This window comes from Chrysemys picta, chromosome 8 (assembly GCF_011386835.1).
Source record: "Chrysemys picta bellii isolate R12L10 chromosome 8, ASM1138683v2, whole genome shotgun sequence".
Classification (NCBI taxonomy): Eukaryota; Metazoa; Chordata; order Testudines; family Emydidae; genus Chrysemys; species Chrysemys picta.
In genome coordinates this window covers 3,965,324-3,986,813 of record NC_088798.1, presented here as the reverse complement: position 1 = coordinate 3,986,813, position 21,490 = coordinate 3,965,324, and the positions used below count along the sequence as shown (strand labels likewise).

The 21,490-nt window shown below is 41.7% G+C and overlaps 1 protein-coding gene across 9 annotated transcripts in view; it reads right to left on the bottom strand.

Moving 5' to 3' along the window:
• Positions 1–21,490, bottom strand: part of MAST2 (microtubule associated serine/threonine kinase 2) — a 325,477-nt gene that overhangs the window by 287,283 nt on the left and 16,704 nt on the right. For all 9 annotated transcript variants that reach the window (XM_065553746.1, XM_065553747.1, XM_065553748.1 and 6 more), the window contains exon 2: positions 5,319–5,466. In XM_065553746.1, coding sequence (XP_065409818.1) covers positions 5,319–5,466 — 148 coding nt within the window. The remainder of the gene's footprint in view (positions 1–5,318; positions 5,467–21,490) is intronic.

Sequence of the window (21,490 nt, the reverse complement as noted above, 5' to 3'; positions counted from 1 at the left end):
TTGCAAGGTGGCTAAATTTGAGCCTGTGATGGAGGAACACAAGATGGTTCTTTACTAAAGAAGCAGTACACCAATACATAAGCCCTGCAATACAAAGTATCATTTTGAAGTTATCACAAAAGGTAATAGGTACAATTAGCAATATAAACAAAATGAAGTATTACTCCAATATTTTGTATTGCACATCTGCTATCAGTCACGAGGAACAAATGTCTGTCATTTTGAAGTATGTTAATATCCAAGAGACAGAAGTCAAGATTGAGGAGCAATTGCTATCATTTCTGAACGTAGAGGAAACTACCAAAAAGGCTCTGTCAGATGAGATACTTTAAGAGTTATCCAGACATGGTATGACATTGGATAACTGCAAGGGACAGGGATATGATATTGGAGTTAACATGAGTGGACAGCATCAAGATGTGCAAGTTCATTTAATTCAAAAGAACAAAAAGGCATTTTTTGTTCCTGGCAGAGAGCAAAATTGGAAATATCGAAGTTCTGCAGTTTCAGGCACAGTGCACGCAAACAGTACTACTGAATTTGAAAGAAATGACTAAAGATAATGGGGTATATATGCAAAGGTAGATGGCTGGCAGATGAACTCTCCTCATTTCAGTTCAGTCTCACTTGTGGCTTGTAAAAGCTTACTGCTTAAAATTAATATTGCAAAAATAGAGCTCAATGCTTGGTCTTGATGAAGTCAGCATATCAATTCAAGTTACTGGGACAAACAGAATTATCATGCAAATGGATTTGAAGAGGTGTTAACTGCTAAACAGATAGCAGAAAAAATGTCAGTGTCTGCAGAACTAGCTGAAACATGAATCCGCAGTAATAAATTGCCAAGCTACAAAGCAGAGGATCAAGTCACTGGCAATGCAGAAGAGAGATTTAAATTTGACTTCTTCAATATTGCTATAGATGCTGCTCTCCTGAATCCGGGACAACGTTTTTCATTTTTGTGAGAACACGTGAACGAGTTTGGATTCCTGTGTAATATGAGAAACATACCAAACTTTTTTCCATCCAGCATGTTAGAAAATTTGCACAATAACCTAGAATCAACTCTGACGAGTTCTGATGGCTGTATTGTGAATATAGACGGGTACGACCTGGTACATAACTCCAGAGTCTTTCTGGTGTTTTACCGATGCACTTGTCCACGCTGTACCAAACATGTGTATTGCTCTGCAGGTGTTTCTCACAGCTCCAATCTCTGCGGCACTGGCAGAAAGAAGTTTCTTAAAACTTAAGTCAATAAAAACTTATTTGAGGTCTACCATGTCTCAAGAACATTTAGTAGGACTGACTACATTGTCCATAGAAAGTGACATTTGCAAGACACTGGACTTCAAGCACATAAGAGAAGAATTCATCAATAGAGCACTCCATTACTCAGCATAAACAGGCTATTTATTTTTTTTATTTGTTTAGCTTCGAAGGTAGTCACAGCCAACTACTAGTTGTGGATTGTCATTATTTGCATACTTCGATTAAATTGGTAATGGAATGTTATTAATGGAAAGGGGCCCCGCTAGGTTCTCTCGCAGGTAGCCTCCAATTTCTTGCTATAGCACTGTTGGGGTGGGGTGTTGGTTTTTGTTTTTTTTTTTGGTAAAAATACATACTCCCTTACCCTATTGCTATTATTAAAAAACAGCCAACACCTAACAGTGACTTACGTATAGCCGACTCAAATCAAAAGTGCGTTCTTGTGATCCTGTTCATCTTAGGCACTTATATGACCCTTCAACCATAGTATCTAAACAGGTCAGACTCTTTAATGTATCCATCTTTCAGTGGGGGGGGGGGGAGGGGGGGGAAGAAAGAATACGAAGACGAAGAATTATCCCCATATTACACATGGAAACTGAGACATAAGGACTAGGTAATTTGCTCAGACACCCTGTGGCAGACCAGGGAATTGAATCCAGGTCTCTCAAGTTCCAGGTTATCACTCTAGTCACTGGACCATCTGCCTTCTCTGGCTCTACAGCAGAAAGTAAACTCCATTAACTGATGATAGATTAAAGGAAATAAGCAAAAATTTCAGTCTTAAGAAAAATAACTTTTGCCAAAAGGAAAAAAATTAATACACAATGTATACATACAAACTATTAAATAAGGTGGTAATAGTGTTTTTAAGGAAACAATTTCTACAGTACACCAAAGAACACAACTGTAAAGATGTAAAAAAATACTCTAAAAACCTTGCTAGTAAAAAGGACCTGATTAGCTAAACATTTGATACAAAAATCTTTTTATTTTACTATAGTTAAACCATTCACATGAATTTGTTCTGTAAATCCAATACCTTACTGATCTCAGAAAACACGCTGAGAGCTATACATATATTTACAAGATCTTCCCTGAAGATCTTACAATTTAATTCAGATATAAAAGACAGTTGAAACTTGTAATACCCAGAAAATAGTGAAAACTTATAAGAAATCATTACTGAAAGGCTTCAATGACAGAATGCATTTGAAGATGATTTAAAAAGGAAAAAGGCAAGTAATTTGGCACACCAGAAAAGAGTTAATTCCAAGCACAAGGGGCAGCATGATAGAATATGCAAAGGAGAGAGTCAGTGGTTGCCAAGGGGGCTTTAGAAGTGAAAAGTTTTTGAGGTGTGGGTCAGTAAGAACTTATCACACTCCTCTTTGAATCCCTCCAACTTGCTTCCTTTCATCTTCTGCATCAAGCTTCTAATTCTTCCCCTACAAAGTTCTGTAAAACTCACATGCCTATAATTAACCGGGTCATCCTATTTACCCTTTCTAACAATTGGCACATCATAGAATCATAGAGGAGGTCATCTAGTCCAGTCCCCTGCACTCGTGGCAGGACTAATGATCTAGACCATTCCTGACAGGTGTTTGTCTAACCTACTCTTAAAAATCTCCAATGATGGAGATTCCACAATCTCCCTAGGCAATTTATTCTAGTGCTTAACCACCCTAATAGTTAGAAAGTTTTTCCTAATGCTCAACCTAAACCGCCCTTGCTGCAATTTAAGCCCATTGCTGCTTGTCCTAGTCTCAGAGGTTAAGGAGAACAATTTTTCTTCCTCCTCCTTGTAACAACCTTTTATATACCGTGACAAAGTTCCTCCTCTATCTTGGTGGGTCCTGCACTTATTGGAGGATTTTCTTGCCTCAGAGATTCACCATGTGGGTTGGGGAACAGCCCAGAGGCCTTCCCCTCTGGAAGAACCCACAGTCCAGGTCAATTGGGAGGTTTGGGGGGAACCCGGGCCCGCCCTCTACTCCGGGTTCCAGCCCAGGGCCTTGTGGACTGCAGCTGTCTATAGTGCCTCCTGTAACAGCTGCATGACAGCTACAACTCCCTGGGCTACTTCCCCATGGCCTCCTCCAAATACCTTCCTTATTCTCACCACAGGACCTTCCTCCTGGTGTCTGATAACGCTTGTGCTCCTCAGTCCTCCAGCAGCACACCCTCTCACTCTCAGCTCCTTGCGCCTCTTGCTCCCAGCTCCTCGTGCCTCTTGCTCCCAGCTCCTCACACTGCCACCACAAACTGAAGTGAGCTCCTTTTTAAAACCCAAGTGCCCTGATTAGCCTGCCTTAATTGATTCTAGCAGCTTCTTCTTAATTGGCTCTAGGTGTCCTAATTAGCCTGCCTGCCTTAACTGGTTCTAGCAGGTTCCTGATTACTCTAGTGCAGCCCCTGCTCTGGTCACTCAGGGAACAGAAAACTATTCATCCAGTGACCAGTATATTTGCCCTCTACCAGACTCCTGTACCCCACTGATCTGGGTCTGTCACAATACTTGAAAACTGTTATGTCCCCTCTCAGTCTTCTCTTCTCCAGACTAAACAAACCCAATTTTTTCAATCTTCCCCCATAGGTCATGTTTTCTAGACCTTTAATCATTTTTGTTGCTCTTCTCTGGACTCTCTCCGATTTGTCCACATCTTTCCTGAAATGTGGCGCCCAGAACTGGACACAATACTCCAGTTGAAACCTAATCAGAGCAGAGTAGAGCAGAATTATTTCTTGTGTCTTGCTTACAACACTCCTGCGAATACATCCCAGAATTATGTTTTTTGTTTGTTTGGTTTTTTGTTTTTTTAACAGGTGTTACACTGTTGACTCATATTTAGCTTGTGGTCTACTATGACCTCCAGATCCCTTTCTGCAGTACTCCTTCCCAGGCAGTCATTTCCCATTTTGTACGTGTGCAACTGATTTTCCTTCCTAAATCCTTCCTTCATCACCTGTCTTCCAGTCTTTTGGAACTTCTCCAGTGCTCCAAGACTTACCGATAATCAAAATCAATGGTCCAGTCATCTTCTCAGCTAAGCTGTTTTACAAATCTTGGATACAAGTTATCCATACCTACTAATTTAAAAATGTCTAACTTACAGCTGCTGTTTTAACATCCTCCAGAGATACTAGGGGAATCGAAGGAATGTTATCACCATAGGATAAGACTATATTATCTGTTTTTCCCCAAAGACAGCACAGATTTCCTTAATAAATACTTCTACTTTTTCTGCACTATTATTGATAATTCTACCATTGCCACATAGTAATAAACCAACACCACTGTCAGGATTCTTTTGTTCCTAATATATTTTAAAAGCTCCTTATTGTCCTTAAGTTCGCAGGCTACACATTTCTCTGCATCCCCCTTGGCTTCCCTTATCAATTTGCTACAATTCCTAACTTCTCATTTGTATTCATTACTATCACATTCATCATTCTTGCACTTTTTTTTTTTTTTTTATAGCTGCCTTCACTTCCATTCTAAACCAGCTCAGGTTTTTAACCAGTACAACCTTCTTTCTCAACTGTGGGAATGTAGCTTTTTGGGTATCTAGTAAGGGGTTCTAATTATCATTCATGATATCTCTGCTCTTTTCCTCCTCCTCACTCCACCGTAGACTCCCTCCTAATAGTTCCTTTTATATCCTCCTTCCACATAACTCTGAATCTTCTTCCATGTCATTCCTAACATTTGGAACGATCATATTCTTATGCATTAAATGATTTTCCTCTCTAAATAAGAGAAAATAATTTTACATTTTAAGAGAGTCATGTGTCTCATTGATACAAAATTAACCATTCTATTAGTTTTGGTTGTTTTTTTAAACTCCTCTGAGCAGGGAGTGTATCCTCATTTGTGTTTTGCACAGCAGCAAGCAGAATGTCAACACTTAATAATGGCTCCTTGTTTTCATTGGAAGAAAGGATATGTTGAACAACCCTATGACAGTTTTTGTACTCTTACAAAATACCATGCATTTGATATTTGATCAATCATAAGAGGAGTACTGTTTAAAGCAGCTTACCTGACAGAGAGCTGGCCAGGCTACCCCTACGCAGTTTGCAGTCATCTTGACTTAGCTGACGATGGAGTTTAGTTTTCCCAGTAGATGAAAAGATGTCAGGGTTACTGAGCTTTCTGCACCGTAATGGAGTGGATTCTGTTACCACATCCTTGGGGGGGAAAAAAAACACCACAAACAAAAGTCTGTAAGAACCAACTAAACAGGTTTCAGAAAACAGACAATTTGCCTAGAAACTAATCATAGAAATTTAGGGATGGAAGTGATCATCTACCCATCCCCCACAACTGAGGCAAGACCAAGTATACCTAGGACCATCCCTGACAAGTCTAAAATGTTCTGAAAAACCTCCAATGGCAGGGAGTACACAATCTCTCTCAGTAACCTATTCCAATATTTATCTATTCTTATAGTTAGAAAGTTTTTCCTAATATCTAACTTAAATCTCCCTTGCTGCAGATTAAGCAGATTTCTTTTTGTCCTGCCCTCAGTGGAGATGGAGAAGGAGAGTTTACTTACCTTATACAGTAACTGGAATTCTGAGATGTTTTGTCCATATGGGTTCTCCACATGAGGATGTTCGCACACCTGCACGCTCTCAATCATAGACTTTTCTGCTAGTAGTGCTTGCGGCTCCACGCCTGCACCATACATGTCCTCGTGCTCTGGTACAAGAGCATATAGGGAGGAGCCGACCAGTGCCACGCCAGTTCCTTAACCACCACAGAGTATGGTTAAAAACTCCAAAGCAGAGGGGAAAGGAAGGCAGGTAGTGGAGCACCCACAGGACAAAACATCTCAAATAATTCCAATTTGTACAAAGTAAGTAACCTCTCCTTCCCCGAGTTATTGTTCCTATGGGTGCTCTACATGAGGAGATTCCCAAGTAGTGCCTTAATGTGGAGCAGGGTGCTGAGGAGGTGTACCCGGTGCCGAGTGTAGAACAGCTTCACTAAAGGCTGCGTCCATCCTGGAGGCATGGAGTAAGGCATAATGCTGTGAAAACATGTGAATGGAGGAGCGGGTGACTGCCTGCAAATGTCCTTGATGGGTACCTTCCTAGAGAGGGCAACGGAAGTAGAATGAGCCTTTTTGGAGTGAGCAGTGACTCTAGGAGGGAAGTGCAGCCCAAGGACTCGTTCCATGACAAAATGCACCCCCCTCCCGACACCCACTTAGTCTCTGAGACAATGTCCTGATTGGTAACACTTTAGGGATGAAGCGAGGGGGTGATGGAACATAACTTTATCTGGATGGAATACTATATATGGTGGGTTAGATCTGTACCTCTATATTCACCCCTTTTTCAGGGCTGTTAAATTTTGTACAAAGTATGCCTTGTGAATTATCATTTGAAAAGTCAGTTTGTTGATCATTATTGCCCTGGTAAAATATGTATGGCAACATTGCATGTAAAGTTATAGGATTCCTCTGTATGGTATTACTAAGACATGTTCCATGTTGGGGCGAGCAGTCACAAACCAGTTCCCCAGTGACAAAACGCTAGCCAATGCCTCAGACAGATGTCAACAAAATCATATAGACCAGTGATCTTCACTATTTTTTGAAGTGGGGGCCACTTTGGCAAAAAACCTTCAATGTGAGAGCCACATGGGGTGGGGCCGAGGAGGTGGTCCAGGGTAGGGCAGAGGGTAGGGTGCAGGAGTGAGGGCTCTGGCTGGGGGTGAGGGCTCTAGGGTAGAGCTGGGGATGAGGGCTTTGGGGTGCAGGAGGGGACTCAGGGCTGATGCAGAGGGTTGGGGTGTGGAGGTGAGGGCTGCAGGGTGGGGCTGGTGATGAGGGGTTCAGGGTGCAGGAGGCTTGAGGGCTCTGGCTAGGGGTGCAGGATCTGGAGTGGGGCTGGGGATGAGGAGTTTGAGGTGCAGGCAGGCTGCCCGGGGCTGGGGCCAGAGGACTCTCCCCAGTCCTCTCCCTGACGGCAGGTGGCACTGGAGCTCTGAGGGGAAGGGGGCTCTCTCCCCGCTGCCGGCAGGGGACATCAGAGTTCCGGGGGAAGGGGCCCTCTCTCCCCCTTGCTGGCAGGCGGCACGGGAGCTTCGGGGCCGGGGGAGAGGCCCACAGCAGCCCTGCAAGCTCCAACTTGCTCCCCTCCCCAGTTCCCACCAATCCCCTACCTCTCTCCTCTACAGGTCCCTGCTGCGTGACCCTTTAGAGCTGCTGCATGGCTATTTATAGCCAGCTGCGCAGAAGAGCTTAGAGGGAACATAGGGAGCCGCACTTAGGGTTGACGGGATCCCCACTGGCTCACGGGCCTTGTAATGAAGAACACTGAAATAGACCATCACTTGGTTAAGCGGCCATTCTTTGACAGGAAAGAGAATGTGGGTGAAATCTACATCTTCACAAAGAAACAGCTGGGGGTTCCCATCCACACAGACCCTCTGTCTCTGAACCTCAGCTAGAGATGATTCGCAAAGAAGAAAAAGAACTATAAGAGGAGAAAGGAGATGCCCCCAAATGATTCCTCCTTTTCTCTCTAATGAGGGCATTGACAACACTTTAAGAACAAAGGAAACAGCTTTGGACTGGGGAAGGGATCCTGACTGAAAGGAATTCAGACAATAAGACTGCTGTAACGTGATGAAAGAGACATTTGCTTTGAATTCACTTAGCTTGTTAAATTAGGCATTAGTTGTATTTTACTTTTATTTTCTTTTACCAATTATTACTTTTATGCCTCATTACTTGTAGTCATTTAAAATCTCTCTTTTGTAGTTAATAAACTTGTTTTATTGTTTTATCTAAATCAGTGTGTTTGGATTGAAGTGTTTGGGAAACTCCCTTTGTGAATACAGGATTTGTGCATATTTTCTATTAATAAAATGACAGACTTTATTTGAGCTTGTATTGTCCAGGAGAGAGCTGGGCAGTACAAGACATATATTTCTGGGGGAAAGTCTGCAACTTGTAATTTCCTGGTGTTGCTCTGCAGTGTAATTCAAGGGTGGCTGGCTATAGCACTCATACAATATAACTAGGAGTAACTTACATGCTGGAGCCTGTGTGAGAGGAAACCAGGCGTGGTAACTCTCACACTGAAGCAGTGTAAAAGGCACCCCAGGCTGGAGAACTAAGGGGACACAGCTGTTCATCAGTCCAGACTGTACCCTGGGTAATGTCACAGCAGATCAGCCATGAGGGCTCCTAGTTCCCCTACCCTTCTGGCCAAGGTGATTACCACAAGGAACAAAGTCTTGAAGGACAAATGGAGTAGTGAACAGATTGCCATGGGCTCAAAGGGAGGTCCTCTTTATGCCTTAAGCACTAAATTGAGGTCCCAGGTGGGGTAGGGTCACACAGTGGAGGCCCTTAAGGAATCTTGCATCATAGGATACATGAAGACCAAGAAACCTTCACTTGGCAAATGGAATGGGGTGATGGCAGCTAAATGAACCTTGACAGAGCTCAGGGACCGTCCCAGCAATTTCAGGTTTAGTGGGTAATTGAGGATAGCCACCAGGGGAGAATCAGTAGGCAATATGGAGCACTAGGCATGCACCAGATCTGAAAGCATAGCACTTTTGCAAGTCCTTCATGTAGTAGGTTTCCTGCTATTTAACAGAACCCACTGGACTTCAGGAGAACATTCCTGCTCTAGGTCCGAGAACCAACAAGGAGTCAGGCCTTGAGGTGCCAGGATACACTAGGATGGGTTATGGAACCTGACTCCTGGGGCAAAAGTCAGTCATTAGATCACATCTGTCTCAACCATGCCAGGGCTATGAAACATGATCACTCCTTTCTCTTGGTTCAGTTTCGGCGGCGCTTTGTGGATCCGTGTATTTGGAGGTAAGGCATACAAGAGACCCTGACGGCAAAAGGGCAAAAAGGGCATCTCCCAGGAAGTGTTCCTCCCTCCAATCCCTTGAGAAGACAGAGGTATTTTGAGCTGGAGGGTGTGGCACCTGAGGAAGACCCAGATAAGGCAGATCTCTCAAAAACTTTTATTGGTCAGCTCTCACTCCTGGTCTTAATGGAAAATTCTGCTCAGCAAATATGCAGTTGTGTTTTGTGATCCCGACATATAGACCACTGAGATCTTCATTTGCTGGGCTATGCACCTATTCCAAACCTCATTGACTATTCCCATAAGGTTTGGGATTTTGCTCTTCTTTGACAAGATATATATTACATAGCTGCTCACTCTGATTGCTTGGCCCAGATGAGAGATGCGAAGCAAAGTCAGACATAGCAAATTGCTCAAAATTCAAGGACACTGATGTGTAGCAACAATTCTCAAGGAGTCTATCTGCCTTGCGCTGTGTCATTCTCTAGGTGTGCCCCTCCACCAGCATCAAAAGAAGGCATGGTGATGACATGTTTGGGAAATCAATGTGAGAAAGAGGTTCCCACTTTTTGAGGGTCCTACCACCAATTGATGGAGTTGAGTATCATTCAAGGGAACAATAATTCCCTGGACAGCTTGGGCTTGTTGGGGGCGTAGGCCATCGGGAGCTCAGCTAGAAGACACCAGAATTGCAGCCTTGCACAGAGAGTTACAAAAGTGTAGGCCGCTATGTGTCCCGTGAGCTGAAGACAAGCCCCCACCTTGGTTTGTGGGCTCTACTGTAATGTGGAGATCAGACCAGACATCAGGGCAAACCTGTCCACAGGTAGGCACACTGACTGCCTCAGGGTAATGATCAGTGCTCACTATGAACCTGAGGTAGCACCAGTGTGCTGGTTGTTCAGCTATCTGAAAGTAGGCATCTTGGAAGTGAAAGGCAATGAACCAGTCCCTGGCATCAAACAACAGTGATCACTGCCAAAATTTGCTGATGATAAATTTGCGGAGAGGCAAGAAAAGCAAGAGGACAGGTCACTGATTCAGAGCAATCTGGATTGCTTGGTAATCTGGGCACAACCAAACAATACAGTAGAACCTCAAAGTTAGTAACACCAGAGTTACGAACTGACCCGTCAACCACACACCTCATTTGGAACTGAAAGTATGTAATCAAGCAGAAGAGATTGAAAAAAAGCAAATACCATACAGCACAGTACTGTGTTAAATGTAAACTACTAAAAAAATAAAGGAAAAGTTTAAAAAAGATTTGACAAGATAAGGAAACTGTTTCTGTGCTTGTTTCATTTAAATTAAGATGGTTAAAAGCAGCATTTTTCTTCTGCACAGTAAAGTTTCAAAGCTGTATTAAATCAATGTTCAGCTGTAAACTTTTGAAAGAACCAGAACATTTTGTTTGGAGTTACGAACATTTCAGAGTTTCGAACAACCTCCATTCTAGAGGTGATCATAACTCTGAGGTTCTACAGTATGCCTTTTACTACTGCTAAATGTAAATGCATACTTCTGGGATAAAGAACATAGGCTATACTTATAGGATGGGGAACTCCATCCTGGGAAGCAGTGACTCTGATAAATATTTTGGGGGTGATGGTGAATAATCAGCTGAACATTAGCTCCCACTGACTCTGTGGCCAAAAAAAGCTAATGCAATCCTTGGCTGCTTAAGCATGGGAATTTCGAGTAGGAAGGTTATTTTAATCACTGTATTTGGCATTGGTGTGACTGCTGCTTGAATACTAGGTCCACAATACTGTGAACACAATTCAAGAAGGATGCTGATAAATTGGAGAGGGTTCAGAGAAGAGCCACCAAAGTGATTAAAGAATTGTGATAAACTAAATAGACTGAGCTCCTTGAGTCTAACAAAAAGAAGGTTAAAGAGTGACTTGATTAGTCTGTAAGTACCTGCATGGGGAACGAATATTTAATAATGGGTTCTTCAATCTATCAGAGAAAGGTATGACACAATCGAATGGCCAGAAGTTGCATCTAGACAAATTCAGACTGATATAAGGCATACATTTTGAGAGTAATTAACCATTGGAACAATTTACCAAGGGTTACAGTGGATTCTCCATCACTCACAATTTTTAAATCAAGATTAGATTTTTTCTAAAAGTTCTGTTCTAGGAATTATTTGGGGGAAATTCTATGGCTTGTTATATGGGGGGGGGGGGTCACACCAGAAGATCACAATGGTCCCTTTTGGCCTTGGAATCTATCAATGTATGAAAATCTCACGGGGTGGAGGGCAGAGGTGACGCGTGGGACTCCAGCAACAGGGAAGGCGAAGCAGCTCCATGAGGTGGGGGAGGAGCTCAGCCAGCAGCCAGCCGCCCAGCTGCTTCCTCCCCCAGGCGTGTGCCACTGCCAAGGGGAGTGCTGCCTGCTTGCTGCTGGGCATCCACGCCAGAAGTGTCCCAAGAAATCAGGGGGGGCACATGACACCCCTGAACCTTTCATTTGTGCCCCCCCCCCATTAACCACAGCTACGGATTGCCTCTGGTGGAGGGCAATGGACGGTAAAGCCCTGAACAGAGAACTCTGAATCAGAGGAGGCGTCTCTCAGGTCTAGTGGTGGAGCTGAAGTAGTCTGTACTGGGGCTCGCATTGGTAGCAGAGGTCAAGGCGGATCCGGCAGTTGTGACTGTACTGGTGGGCCGATTGTCACGTGTCTGCAGCAGTGCCAGGGAATATGCCATGTCTGCCTCGGAGTCCAGTGCTGGTACGAAAGTCCCCCTGGTACCACGTACCAGAGGGGACTAGTTTCTTCATAACGTGAAGGCACTCGTGAGAGAGGAACCTGGAAGGCAGTGGTGAATCCAGGGAGTGTTCCTCTAGATGAATGTGTCCAGTGGTACCGGAAGCAGTACCAGAGAAGGCCCCATCATTCTGGAGAGACATGGGTGCTGGTGGACGGTGCTGGGCAAGGTAACTTCTTCAGAGTCCTTAGCCTTTAAGGAGTCCTTCCATCCAGAAGAGTCCAATCTTGGGGCTGCTTAGCATCAGGCTTCTCACACGTCTTTTCTGCTGGTTCTCGCACCTCAGAACCATGTCCAGTGGGAGCCTCAGCAGTGACCGCAGCAAGGCATGAGGTCTCCCTACTCCCAGATCTAAGCGGAGACTTCTCTCTCCTTTTAGACTGTTTTATAGCAGTGGCATCTCTTAGGTTTTGTCACCTTCTACAAAACCAAAGTCATCCCCTGGCTTCTAGGGGTCTGAGCCAGAGCCAATGAAATCTCTGGAGTACTTTGCATGGCTGATTCCAACATATGCGGGGGAGAGGAGGGGACAAGTCTGACCCCCCACCCAGGTCAGTTTTTGGGAACTGCTTTTTAAGCCAGACTGAACTTGGATGAGAAGTTAGCATCCCCAAGGCAACAGAGGCAGTGGGAGTGCCCATAGCTGGAGGGGAAACTATCTGTGCCAGCTATGGCAGTACTTGAGTCCTGGGCTCTTGGGCACACCCCTCCAGGAAACCCACAAGTTGAGAAGGCCAGAGAAAGAAAGGGGGCCCCAAAGATAGGGTGAAGCCTCCCTTCAAAGCACAAACTGTGTCAGAAAGGTTAATTAACAAAAAATAACTAAAAACTAATTATAAAATGAAAATAAGTGTAAAAGGGCCAAAAGAAAGCTGTCAGCTAGAGAGTAGATGCCACAAAACTCCACCTTGTGCCATAGGTGTTTGAAAAGGATCTGGAGTGGTACAGGTCCACTCCTCCCTATATGCCCTCCAATTGGAGAATGAGGAGATACATGGCGAAGGCACATGCTGCTCTGCTAGCAGAAAATTCTCCAATCAAGAGTGCACAGCATCCTCACATCAAGCACCCATATGGACAATAATTCAAAGAACAACTGATCAACATCCTCTCTTTAACAGCCCTTTACGTATTTGAAGACTTAATAGGTTCCTGCTCAGTCATTTCTTCTCAAGACTACACATACCCACTTTTTTTAACCTTTCCTCATAGGTCATGTTTTCTAAACCTTTTACTATTTTTGCTGCTTCCCTCTGGACTCTCAAGAGATCACATCTACTGCTTCCCCCCATCCACTATATCAGTAACCCAGTCAAAGAAGGAAATTAGGTTTGTTTGGGATGAACTGTTCTTGACAAATCCATATTGGATATTATAGGGCATAAGTGGGGCTTAGGTTTGCCTATTCTTGCTATTTCAATTATGACCAAATTGCCTTGAATTGTGAACACATCCACAGCATTGTACACATTTGTACAGAGCCTAGCACAATAAGACCCCAGTCCTGTCAGGGGTTCTTGTACATTACCACAAACACTAACAAAATAATACTGGGTCTGAAAGAAAATTTCTCCCAAAGCTTATGGGCAAGGACTCTTAGTGGGTTTCTGATCTTCCCCTGGAACTCTGCTTATGTGGGGAGGAGAAAAAGAATAATAAAATTTAGGATCAACTGGACATTTCCATGCAATCCATTTTCTTCAAGTGCAGTATCTCAGACTTTTCTTACTTCTATGTAACTAAGTTAATATTTATTCCATCCATTCTGTTTAGGGGTAACATGCCAAGAGAGAATTTAAACTAGATATTACAACACTCTATGGGAAATAAAATTATTCACACACTATTCACAGGTTACTGCCGTACTAATTCCACATGGAAAACAAGATCCTTACCCAGTAAGCACCTCAGTACAGCAATCATCCCTTCTTGAAGATCTTGGGCATTACCATACAAACAAATAATAGATGTATACTTCTCTCTCTCTCTCTCTCTCTCTCTCTCTTTCACACACAAACAAACACACATTTCACAGCATATAGCAAACATTCAATCAGGTTTGAGGCAGGCGGAAGCAAAACAGCAGCTAATGTAATTGCAATATATTCACTAATACATATAAATCTGTTTTAGATCTGTAACAAATCAGAGCTTGCATTTTATTCAGCATCTTACAACCCAAAGAACACCAAGTGTTTTTACAACTACTATATAACCATACGTTTCAGAGTAGCAGCCGTGTTAGTCTGTATCCGCAAAAAGAACAGGAGTACTAGTGGCACCATAGAGACTAACAAATTTATTTGAGCGTAAGCTTTCGTGGGCTACAGCCCACTTCATCAGATGCATAGAATGGAACATAATGAGGAGATATATATACATACAGAGAACATGAAAAGGTGGGAGTTGCCCAACCAACTCTAAGAGGCTAATTAAGATGAGCTGAGCCATTACACACATTGAATCTATTTCCCCATGTTAAGTATCCTCACAACTTCTTGTCAAACTGTCTTAAATGGGCCATCTTGATTAGCACTACAAAAGTTCTTTTCTCCTGCTGACAACAGTTCATCTTAATTAATTAGCCTCTTAGAGTTGGTTGGGCAACTCCCACCTTTTCATGTTCTCTGTATGTATATATATCCCCTCACTATATGTTCCATTCTATGCATCCGAAGAAGTGGGCTGTAGCCCACGAAAGCGTATGCTCAAATACATGTTAGTCTCTAAGGTGCCACAAGTACTCCTGTTCTTTTTATATAACCATACATCACCAAATACACAGACACCTCTGATATGTAGTGGAGCAACCAACTAATACATGTACAGCACACACTGCACCACGGCAGAACGGGGGAAATTTGGCCAAGGACGCCAGTGCAGATACCTACTGCTATGAAAAATTTCATGGGATCTCTTAAATCCATGCAGTATAGACTGAATCTTGCTTGAAACTCAGTCTAAGCTGCATTTAACAATTCATCTACCACAAGTCAACAGTACTGATTTAATCCCATTTTCCAGGGGGACAGTTTTTCAAAAATAAAAATGTAGGCCACAAATCCTCCCACACAGACAATTTTACCATGATTTGCAGATTATAATCAATAGACTTCTTTAATGGCTTTAAATTAAACCTATTCAATCTATATTCTGGTGTTTAGAGTTTAATCCTCTAAGGTATGAGCACCCTCAAATCCCCCTGTACTCACAGCAGGGTTCTATCCTTCACAAGATCAGGGCATAAGTCTGAGTACTAAAAGCTTCAAGATTTTTGTGTGAAGAAAAACCATAAGACATGAGCAAGTTAGGTTTCATATGGAGAAACCAAGAACCCAGGTTTGTAATAAGAACTATTATCTGTAGTAGCTCTAGTAAATACCAATACTGGGATCCAATCTGACACAGTATGTTTATTAATATTAACCAGGAAAGTGTAAGAAGCAGTTCATGAAAGTGTACAAGACAATTTGCTAGCTTGTATCAAATATTTTAGATAGTTAATAAAAACTGTTAACTCTCTGGATGGAACTATTATACTTTTTCCACCTCTTACATCTAAGAAATTCTCAACCCATTTCAGTTACAGATTTGCTCTGTGTACCAATGGCAGGTTTTACAGGGCTTTAATAGGACTGTATTGAAGCAAAAGAGAATGAAGGTTCAAACTATACAGTACATAACCTTTTTTAGCTTATGTGACAGATTTAATATCCCGTGGAATTAACATGAACATTACTGAATGAAGTTCAGTGCCTTCGGGGTCCATTGTATTAAAATTGCAATTATTTCTTATTATGAGACTGTGTGAGACTTCAAGTATGATCACAATTATCACTCCCGACACAGTTTAACATTTATTAGTTCCAACTGGATTCTCTAGGGCAGTGGTTTTCAAACTTTTTTTCTGGCGACCCAGCTGAAGAAAATTGTTGATGCCCATGACCCAACAGAGCTGGGGATGAGGGGTTTGGGGCGTTGGAGGGGCTCAGGCAGAGGGTTGGGATGCAGGGGTGAGGGCTGCGGGGTGGGGCCAGGGATGAGGAGTTTGGGGTGCAGAGGGGGCTCTGGGTTGGGGGGGGCCTCAGGGCTGGGGCAGTGGGGTTCCTGTAAGAATACAACAGGCTTGCACAGGTAGTGCTATGTGGTAACTTATAACTATTGAAATGATGCTCTTATTAGTCTCTGAAGAGAAGACAAGAGAAGCCTACTTAGGTACCATGTTTTTTGCTGGGAACAACACGATGAAGGCAGAGAACTATTCAGTCCAGAGATACCTCAGTTGGGAGAAGTAAGACTCATGTTTCCACCCTAGAGAGATGATAGCCAGGGGTGTCAGAAGCCTGAGAATGGGTGCCCTCGCTGAACCACTAAGGGGAAATACAGGTGCAGTTGCTCTGAATTGTCCCAGCTTGTACAAGCAGTTAGTTCTGTTAATGATAAGCAAGCATTTAAGGTTGACCAGGCATTTCAGGATTGAACTATTTAAATTCTTCTAATTTTATGAATATATTTATTAAATTTTAAGTTCATGCAACATCGAACATAAAACTATATTTCTGCTCAACTCTAGGTAGCTGAAATGGCCAGCTTGATTTTACTTTGGGATCCATCTCATTTATCCAGCTGCACATGCTTACTGTCTTCACAACAGTTACGTAATCAAAATGTTTTCTACTTTTATGTTGTAAAAAAAAAAAAAAAAAAGTGGGTAAACATCACAAAGGTTTTACCCAGTGAGGTAGAATAAATTTATAGTCTCAGCTAGAAAAGAGTATTTCTGGTACAACTTTTATATATGGTTTAGAGAATTGCTAGCATAATAGGAACATAAATTAAATTAATGCTTCTAAACACACCACACATTAAAAAACAAGTTTGGTTTAGAAAATATCAGAAAGCATTAGGCTCTAAATCAAACAAGTTTTTGAACCAATCAGGAAGGTCTAGGCCAAAGTTGAAGTCAATGGTCATCTAAAAGTTACTTTTAGAGCATAGATTTTTATGAAATCCCAACTAGACTCTCCCTATGAGGGGGTCAGTTCCTTTAGTTTCTATTGAAACCAGCAGGAGTTTAAGGAGCCCAGGTCCTTCCAAGAGAGCACATACCACCTTTCAGACTTGGACCCTAATGCAACTCAGAACCGTGATAATATTTACACCTAGGAAACCCATTCTGAGTTACCTAAATTTTTCAAATCAGCAAATGGGCAAAACACCAAAAAGCAAGGTTAATGAACTACATGTTTTAGAGAACTACATGCCCCAACAACCATGTGGGTGAAGCCAGACAATCAGTATCCTCTCAAATGAATTCACACAGGAAAATGATAAAATACAAAAAACATCACCTGTGGGTGAACGCGTCAGAAAGCGATCACTCTATATCTGACCTATCTGTCCTCATCCTCAAAGGAAACTTGCACAACACTTTCGAAAGACAAGCTTAGGAGCTTAAATTCATAACTTTGCTAGACTCTAAATATCATGGTCAAATAAAGACACTGGATTTAAGGCTCATTACAACCATCTGTAACCCACTAACCCCCCTTTTGTCCTCTGACCATAAGGGTGTTAAGGGGCTTCTTCACCTTGAATGTTCCTTAGAATATGTGCTAACTACTTATGCTAAAATATCTGTTCAATCTTGTATTTAGCTGTGACAGTGAGTACCTTTCCCAGACCTAAAGAAGAGCTTTGTAGTTTGAAAGCTTGTCTCTCTCACCAACAGAAGTTGGTCCAATGAAAGTTATTACCTCACCCACACTGTCTCTCTAATATCCTGGGACCAACAAGGCTACATCACCACTGCATACATGTTTTTTTTTATTTAAGAAATTAAGTTCCGTTTTATTATTTAAGATAATACTGCATCATATACTATAAGTATACTTTTAAAATAACAACATTTTATTCACATATGCCTCTATGCATCTGAAGAAGTGAGGTTTTTACCCACGAAAGCTTATGCCCAAATAAATCTGTTAGTCTTTAAGGTGCCACCAGACTCCTTGTTATTTTATTCACATGAAATTTCACTGCAATCCCTGATATTAAATCACCAATGAGAAGTAGCAGGAGTCAATGAGGTGTATAGTTTAGTGAGTCTACTGTAAAACCCTACAAATTTGTCTCACAGCAGATGCAAGACTGTGGATTTTACAGAAACAAGATGCTTCAAAATTTTCTTAAAGTACTGTATTTTCTGGCGTATAAGACTAGTTTTTAACCCAGGAAAATCTTCTCAAAAGTCGGGGGTCGTCTTATACGCCGGGTGTTGTCTTATAGGGTGGGTGCTGAAACTTCCGAGCTGGACTGGAGAATCTGCGGTCGCCGCATATGGTGGGGGGAGCTCAAAAACGGCCGCGGCCGCATCCCAGCCCGATGACGAGGTGAGAGGGCGCCTCACCGGGAAGGTGTAAGTGAAGGGCGGAGCAAGCTGCAGGCGTCCGGGACGCCCGGGGTATGGAAAAAAGAGATAGAGCGGCGCTGTGCCCAGAAAAACACGCCTCTTTCACCCGTCTGAAGCTGAGACCACACCATCTGATACGGAATTCGATCCATACGATGACTGCCTTACAAATGTATCACAAGATGTCATTGATGTACTTATGATATCAGATGACGAACAGGAGGATTTTGAAGGCTTTTAAAGGGAAACTGTCACGCCAGCAAAACCTGTAAAAATACCGTAGCTTGCAGTTATGATGGGCGTTGCTAACTCGCCAGGGACTTGCCCGGCACTTGCTCTCTCTCTCTTGTTTGTTATCTTCCTCCTATCATCATCAGTTCCAGTTTGGTTGACAGCTTAGAAAACAAACAGCATGGCAGCTCCCATGGGTTTATTGTCTTATCCTTCCTTTCAGCTTTAGAGTGAATTAGGAAAAGTTTAATCCACTTGCACTGTTTTATGTTTACATGTTTGATGACAAACAGCCTTATGTTTATAAGTGACAGTTTTCCTGCTAAGTACCTGTATGTCATAAGCATTTGAATTAAAATTACCATATTGAAATCAAATCAGATGTTTTTTTAATTTTTTTTTTGGTGTGCGTTGGAAGAGGGGTAGTCTTATACAGCGAGTATATCCCAAACTCTATATTTTAACTGGAAAAGTTGGGGGTCGTCTTATACGCCCAGTCGTCTTATACGCCGGAAAATACGGTAAGTTTTCATAGTTACATCCGCTCTACTCTCTTCTCACTCTCTCACCACTTCCTCTGCTAGTATTGTGAATTCATTTCCTAAGCATTTTCCTGCTACTTGGGAGCTGTAAAGTTATCTATAGCAACATTTTCACACTATGAAATTCTACTTAATATAGTCACACAAAATACCTACCCTTTATCTGGAACCAGTGCTACTCAGACTGAGGCTCACAAGCCGCAAATGGCTTTTTAATGTGTCTCCTGCGGCTCTTTGAAGCACATGATATTAAAACACTATGATTAATTATTAATCAATCTAAGTTATTAACCAATCGGGATGTGTTTACTATGTTCTTAACCAATTGTAGTTGATAAAATAATAATACTTGGTCAGTCATTTTGCTGAGAGAATTTACACACACACACACACACACACACACACACTAAATATTTCCCATCATATTATTTAAATATGAATAGGTAGTACTATAGTAAAGGAAACAATGAATTCACACTATTGTGGCTCTTGAGTAATAATGATTGCTAATTTGGCTCCTGAACCACTGAGATATGAGTATCACTGACCTAAACAATCAGTTATCTGGTTATTTAATTTAGATCACTGATAAATGCACAATAAATACATTTACTATTTTTCTCATTCTGGATCAGGAAAGTATATAGAAGACCATACAAGAGAAAACAGCTTATTTTTCTGCCAAAAAAGGGCCACATAGGTATCATTTGCCTTTAAATAAATTTTTGTCAAGTAATCTTCTCTTGAAGTAAACTGCTTCACAGGTTTTTGGGTTGTTGTTTTTGTTTGTTTGTTTTTGGGGGGGGCGGGGGAAGGAGGGGGGTAATTGTAATAAGACAAAGCCAGGGTTGCATTTTAGTAATGTTGTCATTAATCCAGTAGTTTGAAATTCTTTAAATAAGACTAGCATTAATAATTTTTTTTTTTCTAGATTTGGACTTTTTTTTTTTGCCCATGTGAGTACCCAGAAACAAACAATATATACCCTATCATCCTGCAGATTTTCCCCCAGAATTCCAAGAAAACAAGGATACATCTACATGGAGTGGAAAAAGGAAGAAGATATCTGGAAATTGTAGATATGAGGCAAAATTAATGATTAGGCATTAATGATAAAAATTAAAAATGAGGCAACAGAGAACTGTCTTAAGTAAGAGAATTATAATTATATATCAGGGACTGCTCCCATTATCCCATAAGGTCTCCTCCAAGGTCTTCTTGCTAATACAAATTTTTTCTCCCCAAAAGTTCTGGCAAGGTGTAATATTGCATCTGAGTACATCTAAATAAAAAAAAAAAAAGTCCAACTAAGGGCCATCCATAACCAGTAGGGAGTCTAAAAAATGTATCTGAAGAGACATTTTTACTGAATAGGTGTGTGTGATATGTATACAGTTTGTTCTTAATTTAAATTCTCCTTGTGACTACATATTTAGCCTTTTTAGATCTTACATAGTAAGCCCTCCGTTTGGGAAATTGGGTTTCCCGTCCCAACAGGGAAATCTAGATTGCTCCCTATTATGGCTTAATCAAGACAGGTTCAGAACATTTTTCAGGTGTACTTTTCATTAATGCATAAGCATTGAAACTTGCTCTAAAGATTATGCAGCTATTGAAAAATTCTATAGAAAAAGACCCCTATTCATGCATGATAGATTTGCAGACATTTTAAAAAATAATTTAGATTTGTCTGTGCTTATTTCAATCAAGAATTTGAGTATATGATTATAAAAATCTCATAATGCAACATTCGGGGACAATGTGCTATTAACTTTTACAATACTAACCTGCATTCTACCCAATTTAAAATATCCCTGAGATCTATGTACACATTCTGTCAGTCAAACTCCTTTGAGAGACAGGGTTGATTTGCAAACAATAGAACAATCTTTCAGAAGATTGTAAGTAATTTTGTTCAGCTGTCATTCAAGAATCACAGAAGTGATATTAGGCATCTAAAAAGTTCTTCAACTAATCAAAGCCGAAATAGCAAAATTTTAATTCAGAATTCTGTAACAAGAGGAATCAAATACAAGACAGCCAGAAAGCTTAATTTGCCCCAGATTGGGATGTGTTAACTATATACAGAGGATGGAAAGAGCTACTATAGTCTCTCAAAATAATGGGGGTGAAAAAACACCTCTGTGCAGTGAGGCAAAAAAATATTCAAGCCCTTTTAAACAGACCCCATCAGCCAACCACAGACTTTGGAGAAGTCAGTCCAGTACAGAGCACACATTGGGAAAGAGAAGAAATGGGTATCAAGAACATCCAAGGAACCGACTCCCATTTCTTTTACTGCCTGGTGTTCGGTAGGATTATGGGAATATGCTGAAGTGTCTGGATACTTTATGAATGTTTAACAGACTACTATGCTCTTTAAGAAGCATGTCAAGTTG